A 10,248-nucleotide genomic window follows, 5' to 3' on the forward strand; every position below is an offset into this window, starting at 1 on the left:
GCAGCAGGACCGCCGACACGCCCGGCAGAGCAAAACCAAACCCAAAGCATTTCCCCGGTGTCACGACGGCTGTCGGCTTCGGGAACAGAGAGCTCGTCCCCAGCCCGTGCCGAGCGCTGCTGGGGGTGCCAGCCCGGGGACACCCGACCTGCGGGGTGCCCGAGCCCGGGGAATGACAGTAAGGGAGGGCCGGAGCGAGGGGATCACAGGGAAACAGCCCGGCTGCATCTCGCAGCTGCTCGCAAGCACGGCGGCGGGGAAGCGATGGGGCAGCAGGGGCTTCCTGCAAGCCCCTCCGTGCCCGGGAGCCGAAGCGAAAGCCCGCGCGAACCAGCGGGAAAGAAGCCGATGATGGTGAAGAATCGGCGGGTCCCAGGCCACCGGCCGCCAGCGAGCGCAGAGAAACCACTGCAGCCGCCACCGGGCCCGGTGCCTCCGAGCGCCACTGCCCGGCCCCGGCCGCCCGGGTGAAGCTGCCCTCCCCGAGCCAGCCTGCTCCCTTGGGGCAGCGCTGGCCCCGGCGGAGACGCCCGAGGACAGCAGCCGACGGCGGGAAAGAGCCGCCAGCACCGCGCCGGGAGCCCGGGCTCGCAGCAGAGGCTTGGAGATTCAATCCAAGGCGGGAGGCTGCCCCAAGTGGCTATCGCGGCTGTGTCGGGATACAGACGGCCTGGGCACTGTCGTCGAGGTCGTCGAAGCCCCCTCTTGCAGCCCAATCCAGAGCCCGCGGCCCCGGTCTCTCTGCCAGGCTCCAGCAGAGAGAAAACAATCCACTGACCCACGCACTTTCCCCAGGATCCGCCAAGGTTTAAACGGGCACGGCCGGGGTAGAGGGGCTGCAGCCTGCACAGTGAGGCCGCCATCACAGGGAAAAGCGGTTCGAGGCCCCAGCGGCTCCTCCGACTGCACCGCGTCCTCACTGCTACCAGCACCCGTAACCTCAGCCAGAGATCCCGGCTCTGCCGCAGACAGGGGATAGCTCCATCCGGGACAGGCATTTCCAAAGAAGCGATTAAGGCGCCTGGCCAGAGCTCTGGGTCCCCTCTGCCTCCCACACAGGGAACGGGCATCAGCGCTGACCGGTGCCGCCGGGCAAGGCAGCTCAGGTCTCCGCCAGCGCCACGATCCTCCCCACTGAGCAAGTGGGAAAAGGAGAGATGAGGTCTGAGCTACGGCCTGAGGTCTGCTGCGGGGAAAAAATATCTCTGGGGAAACCCGTGTCCGCTCTCAGGAACGACACAAGCAGCAGAGGTAAGTGTTAAACTAAAGTTTATAAATTAAAAAAATAACAACAAAACAAGTACAGCGGGTAGCTTACAAACATTCACAATTCATTTGAAGTAAATAATCTAGTTGAGTGCACAGTGCCATTAAAGAGAAATGGAGGGGGGGAAAAGAAAGAAGGTGAAAAAAAAAGCAACGAGTTACCTTGGAAGAAAGAAACTGTAATTACATTGCTGAGCAGATCAGAAACCCCCACCCCTGGAGGAGAGCTCTGCAGAAGAATTGTAAAAGGCACTGATGATATTAAAGTTTCCTGTTACATCGATTTCTTAAAAAGCCTGACTAGAAATATTCACATTGAATATAAAAATAACAACAACTTTAATACATCTGGAAAGTGCGAAAAATCCATAACTCCTCCCTCCCCGAATACGGAAAGATCTCAGGAAAAAAGGAAAACAAGAAGTCAGGAGTTTCGATATGTCTCACCCTTTTGTGACATTTTTATCCTTTGCCAGGGATCATGGAGTACAGGAAGAACATGGGCAACAAGAGCAGGGGGACTTGAAAGAGGCTTCCATACATTCAGCACCATACAAGGCACACTCAGTTTGCAACAAGTTGGAAGACCAAGGACTCAGACGACAAAAATAATCTTCCTTACAATCCACTGAAGGAGTCCTTGATCTCCTCTTTTGAGCTGCATTTGGTTTTGAGGGTTGCACTTTTTTTTTCCTGTCTTTTGTTTTCTTTCTTTTTCTCCACACAAGATCGAGTCTCTACCGATCCGAAGCAAAATAAAACAAACAAACAAAAAGTCTACAGCAAATACACTGACAACATGGATACCATGAACAAGTCGTGCCGAATTGCGAGAGTCCTCGGCTGGCGGGATGGGGACGGGGTGAGGGTCAGGGTGGGGGTGGCCAAGAAGTTCTATGTTGAAAGAGGAGAGGGTGAGGAACCATCCAAAAATATTATTAATAAAAATAACAATAAAATAATAATAAATACTGTCCGAGGCACTGAGATCTGCAGCTGGGGCTCTGGATTGGAGGAGCTGAACGGATGGATTGATGGATGGGGGGGTGGCAGAGGGAAGATGGGTTTCCTGGCTGCCAGTGTGAACGGTGGGGGTGTCGGGGCCGGGGGGATGTGTATGTGTGCCTCTCACTGCGTGCCGGCGGCTGCGGCGCAGGTGGACAGAGCCCACCCGGGAAGGCAGTAGTAGGGGTAGTAGTAGGATGGCTGGAGGGAGAGCAGCGAGGGCGGCCGCAGCACCTCGCCAGGGTGGTACTGTCTCTGGTCGTCGCGCACCAGCACCTTGACGGCCACCTTCTTGGCGGCGGGGGCGGCGGCCAGCAGGTCGGCGGCCATCTGCCGCCGCTTGGTCTTGTAGCGCCGGTTCTGAAACCAGATCTTCACCTGCGTCTCGGTGAGCTTCAGCGAGGCGGCCAGATCGGCCCGCTCGGGCCCCGACAGATAGCGCTGGTGGTTGAAGCGCCGCTCCAGCTCGAAGACCTGCGCGTGGGAAAAGGCTGCGCGGGAGCGCTTCTTCCGCGGCTTCGGGGCCGCCGCCGCCTCCTCCTCCCCCGGCAGCAGATCTCCGCACTTGCCCGCACCATCCTCTTCCTCCGGAGGGCTGCGATCTGCGGGCAGGGCGAGAGCACGGCGGTCAGGGCAGGCAGGCACCGGGACAGTGGCATCCCCGCTCCTCGCGGGGCCCGCACCCGCGCACAGGCGGCCAGGGGCGCTCCCTGCGGCCGGTCCACAGCGACGGGGCGAGCGGAGAGCCCGCCAAGCCGCTGCCCGTCCCGTCGCCGGGACAGCCGCCGCCGGCAGCCGGGGCTTCTCGCTCTCCTTTAAGCGCCGGACGCCCTGGCGGGCTGCGGGCTCAGCCTGGCCAAAGGCCCTCCCCGATCCGCCCTCCCTCGCCCCGCGGGACGCGTTTCGGGTTTTTTCTCCCCCCCGGCACAACTCCGGGGAGCCGGCGGAAAGCCACGATCACCTCCAGTTCCCAGCCCTCCGGGGCCCTCCCGCCCTATTCGCGCGGGCGCGGAGGAACCGCCATCGGGGCCGCCCCTACCTGAGACGGCGGCCGACATCTCGCTGTCGCTGAGGCCGGCGGTGTCCCGCTCCGCCGCCTCCGGGAGCTGCGCCTCCTCCTCCGCCGGCCGCCCCCGGCCCGCGGCTTCTGCGGGGCGGGCGCTGCCCCCGGCGCCCTCCTCCTCGGAGCGCCGCTCGCCCTCGGGGTCCTCGCTGAGCGCCGAGTCCGAGTCCCAGCCCGCCGGCGTCCGCAGCGCCGGGGCGCGGGCGGCGGGCGCGGGGAGCGGCGGCTCCTCGGCGGCGCCGCACAGCCGCCAGCCGCCGGCCGGTCCCGGGGGCGGCGGTCGCCCCGCCGCGTGGCGGGCGCGCTCCTCCTTCTTGTTGAGGATAGCTTGGATGGAAAAGGGCGTCAGGGCGTTGCCGCCGCGGACGGACATGGCCCGGCGACGGGCGAGCCCCGCGGACGAGCAGCGGACCGCGCCGCGCCTTCAGCTGGGCGACCGCATCGCCGGCCGCCGCCGCGCCGGTGCCGGGCCCTGTTCTGCCGCCGGGAGGGCGGGCGCCAGCGGGAGCAGCCTCTCTGCGCCACAGCCGGCCCGCCCGCCCATAGGGCCGGGGCCACCGGGGCCACCGCGCTGCGCCGGGCGCCGCCGCGGGTCCCTGGCGGCTCGGGCGCTGCCTCCGCCCCGCTCTGTCCCGCCCCCGCCCGCCCTCCGCTTTTTCTGCCGGCGGCGCTGCCATCCCTCACGGCCGCCCGACAGCGCCGGCCCCGCGCCTTCCCATTGGGCAGCGCCCGCGCGGCCCGCCCGCCCATTGGCTCCCGCCGCGGGCCGGTGTGGCTCCGCGGGGCGCGCGCCGGGGCGCGCCGCCTCTTAACCCCTTGCGGCCCGCGGGGAGCCCCCGCCGCCCGCGGCCGAGCAGAGCCTCGAAGGGACGGTCCCTCTCCACGGCAGAAAGCGGCGGCCTCCACCTGGAGAGGGTGGGATCGCAGCTCAGAGGTGTTTCGGGTGTTTTTCCCCTCGCCGAGCCTCAGCAGACTGCTGCAGCCTAGCGCCCGGGAAAGGTCCGGTCCCGACGGGAAAAGTGGCGGGGACGGGACCAGTGCCGCAATCTGGCGTGCATTGCTGCGTGCCGCGGGGAAGAGCATCGAACTCGCCCTGCTGGAGTCTGTCTGGCCGTGCCGGTGCGGGGCTGTGCTTGCGGAGGGGAGAGCGCCCAAGCCCCCGGCCGCCCGCGCTGTCGGGGTAAACGCAAATCAGCCTCGGCCGGTTTTGAAAAATGCGCTTTTCATCATTGCGTTTGTTTAAAAACATGGTCGGGTTTATATTAAGTACGGTCTTCTGTCCATGGGGCTTATAAAGCCCGTATTAGGAAAGCAATTTGTAGCAGATTGAACTCTTTTCCCTAAACGATGCTTTCCCTAAAAGAAAACGGCCCTGCATAGGAAGACTTTGGAAACTATTACACGCACATGAATTGTGTATATGCGACTCGTTGCCAAAACAACGGTATGCCCCCAAGCATCACGCTTGTCTCTTTTTCAGATATTATTGGCCTTTTTCGAGCTAATAAAAATACCGGCAAGGGTATCAAGCACGTACACGAGAAATGAAACGCCTGTGCTTCACGAACATGGGCTTTTGGTGCTGGGAGAACGCGGCAACATAAGGAGAAAAAGCATATAGAAAAGCGCAGACCCGCTTTGCTCCACGAACTGAATTCCCAGGGTGTCACCGGGCTTCTCCACAGGAGTGTGGCCACCGCCAACACCTCCCTACTTGATCTCACAGAGATGAACGTCTGTTTGCAGTAGACTACGAAGCGACAATAATTGATTGTCAACGACTCTGGCACGAATTAAGTGTTTTCAATCATAATTTTTACCCCCGAAATAAATCAATAAAATAAATAATCCCACTTTCATACACAGCACGAGGCTGGAGAGCACCTCTGCATGACTAAGCGGGAACTGTCTTTGTTTCTGAACAAACTCAGACCATTTTAATAACCTTGCCTAGACTCACTTTTTACCTAAGGTTTTTTATTATTATTTTTTTCCCCAGGAAAGCCATCGCTTTGGCGCCACAGATTTCGGTGCCCCGATACACTACGAAAATATCCAAAGGGGAAATTTTAAGAGCTGGAGGTAAACAAGAAGCATGTAGGGAAGCTGCGAGAAATCCACTTACGAGAAGATATGTAGGGGGCTAGGAAAGGATGCCTTGTACGAGTATTTTAAAGGCTTCTTAACAGCTAAGAGATGAATTTTGGGATGTCAGAGGAGATGAGTGGCCTCAGACGCGGGTACAGAGGAAGGGCTCCGCTCTTCCAAGGAGAAAGGCTGGAGGTGCGGGTCGTGAGAGCCGTGGTTTGGATTGACGGCCAGAAGGGAGCTCGGGGCACGGCGGGGACGGGGAGCTCCGCTCAGGGAGTCCTTTTTGTCGGGCTCCGCTCAGGTGCGGCAGAGCACGGAGGGCGAGGCAATGCGGGCGGCTGCCGGGGCCGGAGAGCGGCGGGGAGGAGGGCGAGCCTCTCCCGGTGCAGCTCCCGCCGTGCCCCGGCACGGGGACTTCCAGCACACGGAGACCTTGATTTACAGAGTTTCGTGCCCAAGCTGTTAAACATACCTGCATACGGTTTACAGTGGCAGTAATTCTTTACTAATTTAATCAGCTCTTACACACACACACACACACATATACACACACACACACCCCTCCTTTTCTTTTTCTTTCTTAATATTTTTTTCTCCCCCTTTCTGATCAGAAAACCTCTGTTTGGGGGAGGAAATGCCTGAGGAAGAGGCCGGGAGGAGAGCTAGCGGCAGCGGGGTAAGGCGCAGAGGAGCGGCGGAGGGAGGCCGGCCAGGGCCGGCGTGCCGGGGCCGAGGCGGCCGGGGGCCAGCTGGGTGGTCCGGGCTCGCCCGGCCCCCAACCCCGCCGAGGAGACGGGCAGATGGAGGGAGAGAGGGAGGGAAGGAGGGAGGGAAGGAGGGAGGGATGGGAGCCGAGCGGCGGCCCGGCCGTGCACCGCGCTGGCCGCCCCGGCGTGGGGCTGGCAGCCGCTCCGCCGGGGCAGCCCCGGAGGGCACGGGCTGCCCGGCCACGGCGGGCGGGGGCACGGGGCCCCTCCGGGTGTGCGGGCTCCAACTCCCCTCGCTGAAAAGGGCTCGGAGTGGGTATAATGGGCGCAGTCGAGAGGCAGGGCAGCGCCTGAAACGGGGATGTCTGAGGGGGCACGGTTCCCACCTTGCCTCCACCCTTGACAAGGGCTCCACACCTTCCATTCCTGCCGTCTGGAAGCGGCCACAAGCCTTAATACACCGCGATATACCACAACACACGGATCCTCCGTTCCACAGACGTGTATTACATTTCAGCGGGGGATACCCCAAACCCGCCGTGCAGCACAGCTGCCTCTCCCCGCGCCCACCGGAGACCCCCGGCTGGCTGTCCCGGGGCTCGGCTCGCTGTCCCGGGGCTCGGCTCGCTGTCCCGGGGCCCGGCTCGCTGTCCCGGGCCCGGCTCTCTGTCCCGGGCCCGGCTCGCTGTCCCGGGCCCGGCTGGCTGTCCCGGGGCCCGGCTCGCTCCGCTCTCCTCTCTGCGGCGGCGGAGCCCTCCCGGGCTGCCTGGCCGGGCTGCCCCACCTAGAGGCGGCCTGGCCGCACTGCCCGGCCCGGGGCTGCCCTCGGGGCTGCGCTCGGGGCTGCGCTCGGCCCCCGCCCTGCCCGGGCCGCCCGTCGGGGCCGCGGTGTCAGCGGCGCTGCGGCGCTGGCCACGAGGCCGTGCGGGGACACGGGTGCCGAGGCACAGCCCCGGTATCGGTGACGGCCCACGGCGAGAGCGGACAGCGGGACGGGAGCCTGCCCGGCTGCAGGGTGAGGTTCCCTCTCTCAGCCCCCTGAGCCGCTTTGCTCGGCAGTGAGAGGCAGCCCTCCCGCAGAAGCGCTGCGTGTGACATGCGGGGTGATGAAATGGGGAAAGATATGTTCTGCTCATGGGCAGCTTGTGAAGGCCTTTTTATCACATGTGAAAGCACAAGGAAAGGTGGCTGCAAAACCTTAAAAAAGCCTTTTTAAAGAGCACAGAATTTCTACATAATATATAACGTTGTATAAAAAGACCCAGATGATCCCCTGGGTGGGACTGCATTGCACTGGGAAAAGGAAACGTTATAACTTTTCCTTCAGGGTAGGATTTGCCCAGTATGGGAAAATAATTAGTGGTGTAATCTCCATGTGCCAGTTCTGGGGCAGAGCCAAGCTAGCACAGTACCACTTCTGCCTTCCAAGCTCTTCCCAGCTCTGAGGCAGCCAGGGAGTTTCATGGCCAGGGGCTACCACACACTGTAGCCCTCTTGGCAGCACCTCCCAGAGCCTGCATGGTGGTAGGTATTACCTTTGACATACCTTATTAAGAGGTGGTTTTTTTCTAGACACAAGCTGTCTCCCCAAACTAGTCTGCCTTCCGATATACTCAGAGAAATGCAAATCCTTTCTGAGTCTCCTGCTGGGTCTTCTAGGGACTTAGGTGGAAGATGGCAGTGGTACAAACAGTGCTTCCTTCTATAAGGAATTTGAATTCCTGGTTGGTAACGGGGAAGATTTATTTCATGGCTTTCACCTCAGCTGTGCTCTCTGTCTCTGCAAAAAAATCACAAAAGCATACCCTGGACATCTTGCTGTTTTTTCAGGAAGATTTTAGGTCATCTGCTTTTGAACAGGTTTGACTCTATTTCTTGAATAATAACAATTTATTTCCAGCAAATGTAACTGTAACTACACAGTAGGTGACAGCTGTACATCTCTAAACCACATTACTGTCAAGATTTCTCCATGTATTTCATGAGGGACCTCATAAAAGTAACTGCTGCAACACTCACTCTTCAAATTGCTTTTTGCAGTTGACATCAGGATCCTGTGTTGTTGCTGAGATGTCAGCTGTAAGACGCTTCCAGATTTGAGTGAGAGAAGGATTTACCTTCTACAATTAAGAGAAAAATTTGAATGATTTTTAGAATTCAACTGATTATGTGCAAATACAAGGCTGACAATGAGAACTTTATTCTCACTAATGTGATAACCTTTTAGCAAATTAGCTCAGCAGGTTTTAATAGCTGCTTTACAGCCTCCTTCATTCCTTATATGGGGAAAAGCTCATGTCCTTTAGGGCTGGTAGGCTCAAACAAAAACACTCCTGCAAGAGTTTACAACCAAACTGAAAAGAATGCTTGAATTTTGCTGGTTGCATATATACAGTCATACAAATTCTCCCAGCTTTATTGCTCAGAGATGCTGTTTCTGGGAAAACCAACTCAAGTATCCCTCTTGTTGCTTCATCTCTACACTAACAAGTGAAGGCTTGGCGTGCAGAGTTCCAAGCATGAAAATAAACCTACCAACATTTCATTTCACTGCAAGGCAGTTTCTCCTGAATTATTCCTCCTTGCAAGACCTTGAAAAGACGTATGGGCTGCCTAACCACATCATGCTCTCAGGAGGGAGTGAAGCTGCTTGGTTGTGTCTGATGCTTAGTGCCAGGAGGCAACAAGTTCTGTACACACTGAGAGCTCTGTCCCATAATTGCCTTCAGGCACCATCAGCTTTTGAAATAAATCTTCTCTTTGACTGTCTCCTTATTTCTATGCTCGGCTTCCTACTAAAGAAGTAAATGACTATATGTTCCTTATTTTCTGATGTAGTTACCTGTAGAGTAGCAATACAATCTGGACAAGATCAGCTTGTTTTACTAACAAAAAACAAATCACCATATGCAAATGGCCAGGTACTTGTCACAGTCATTAAATAAAGCTTTTGTAGACCCTGTATTTATCTTTTAATCTGTTTTATTTTCAGTCCCTGATAGAAAATTTGAAGTAGAAAAGTCATGTATGTGTGAGTCATCCATTCAGCATATCTACTTGTTCTCAAATTTTCCTTATTACTTAGTAGGACATTTTTATGACTATTCACTATATTACAGTAGATGCATTTGCTGTGTGCAAGTCTCTAGGCTTTTAAGAACACTCTTAGCACAGAATAATAATTTGAGATTTATTTGGTACAACATAATATGAAGTTCAGTTTTCCTTTACCACTGCTCTTGCACTTACATAGAAATAATAACCTTTCCTACTTTTTGTTTGAAGTAGTTGAGCTCACTTTTCACATATGATGGACTAACTTGGTAGCTAAATGAATGGCTACATTGGGGTAACTTTTAAATATTTTTATTGCTTCTGATGCTTAGGTAAATCAAGTGAGCCTCTCAGGGTACTGGCACTATTTACATTTCTAAAGTGATTTTACCTCTTTGTCTAAGAGACACCTCTTTATTGATAGCAAGTCATATTAATGTTTCTATCTCTTTGTTATTCATATCAGGAGTAGACACCCACCAAAGGTAAAATCTGGGAGCGTTTGGGACTTATCAGTTATAAATTTACACAGATCACTAATTACTCAAAAATTTCAGAATTTGAGGTCAAGGACTCTTTTTTTTCACATCCTTCTCACACAGAATAGGAGACCTAAACTGTGGAGATAGGATGTGGCATTTCTGTGTGTGTTTTGGGCAGCCTCCTGCATGCAGTGCTGGCTGTTGGGATGCTGTTTTGAGGAGCAGACCTGACTCAGGAACTCCTGTACTGACTTCAGTGTCTCAAACATGGTGTGTTCTGGAGATGAGAATTGTGGAATAGCCGTCCTGTTTTGGACCCAGGCCTATGTGATTGACTGCCTGTGTTGGAAGGGCAGTCAGAGGTGTAAGAGCACCAGCAGTTGCACCCAGTGATGGGTCTGGTCCCAGGAGTGCCCACTGTGCTGCCCAGCAGAGAAGGAAGCCAGGCAATTTAGACTAAAAGTCTCACTCCATATGAGACAGTTTTTTGAAGGGACCTCTGCCTCTTTGAGAGCATTGTGACACCTCTGGTGGAGAGAAAGCCCCCATCTCTGCAAGGTGGGTGAAAGGGGTCCATGCC

General features: G+C 56.6%; 1 protein-coding gene across 1 annotated transcript; it reads right to left on the bottom strand.

Moving 5' to 3' along the window:
• Positions 1-2,269: 2,269 nt before the first annotated feature.
• NKX3-2 (NK3 homeobox 2) lies at positions 2,270-3,844 on the bottom strand. Its single transcript, XM_063401195.1, has 2 exons — positions 3,311-3,844; positions 2,270-2,873 (listed from the first exon to the last, which is right to left on the bottom strand). Exons 1-2 carry the CDS (start codon positions 3,705-3,707, stop codon positions 2,395-2,397), a joined length of 876 nt encoding a protein of 291 aa, XP_063257265.1. The 5' UTR covers positions 3,708-3,844; the 3' UTR covers positions 2,270-2,394.
• Between the last annotated feature and the right edge of the window lie 6,404 nt (positions 3,845-10,248).

This window comes from Prinia subflava, chromosome 7, assembly GCF_021018805.1.
Source record: "Prinia subflava isolate CZ2003 ecotype Zambia chromosome 7, Cam_Psub_1.2, whole genome shotgun sequence".
NCBI lineage: Eukaryota > Metazoa > Chordata > Aves > Passeriformes > Cisticolidae > Prinia > Prinia subflava.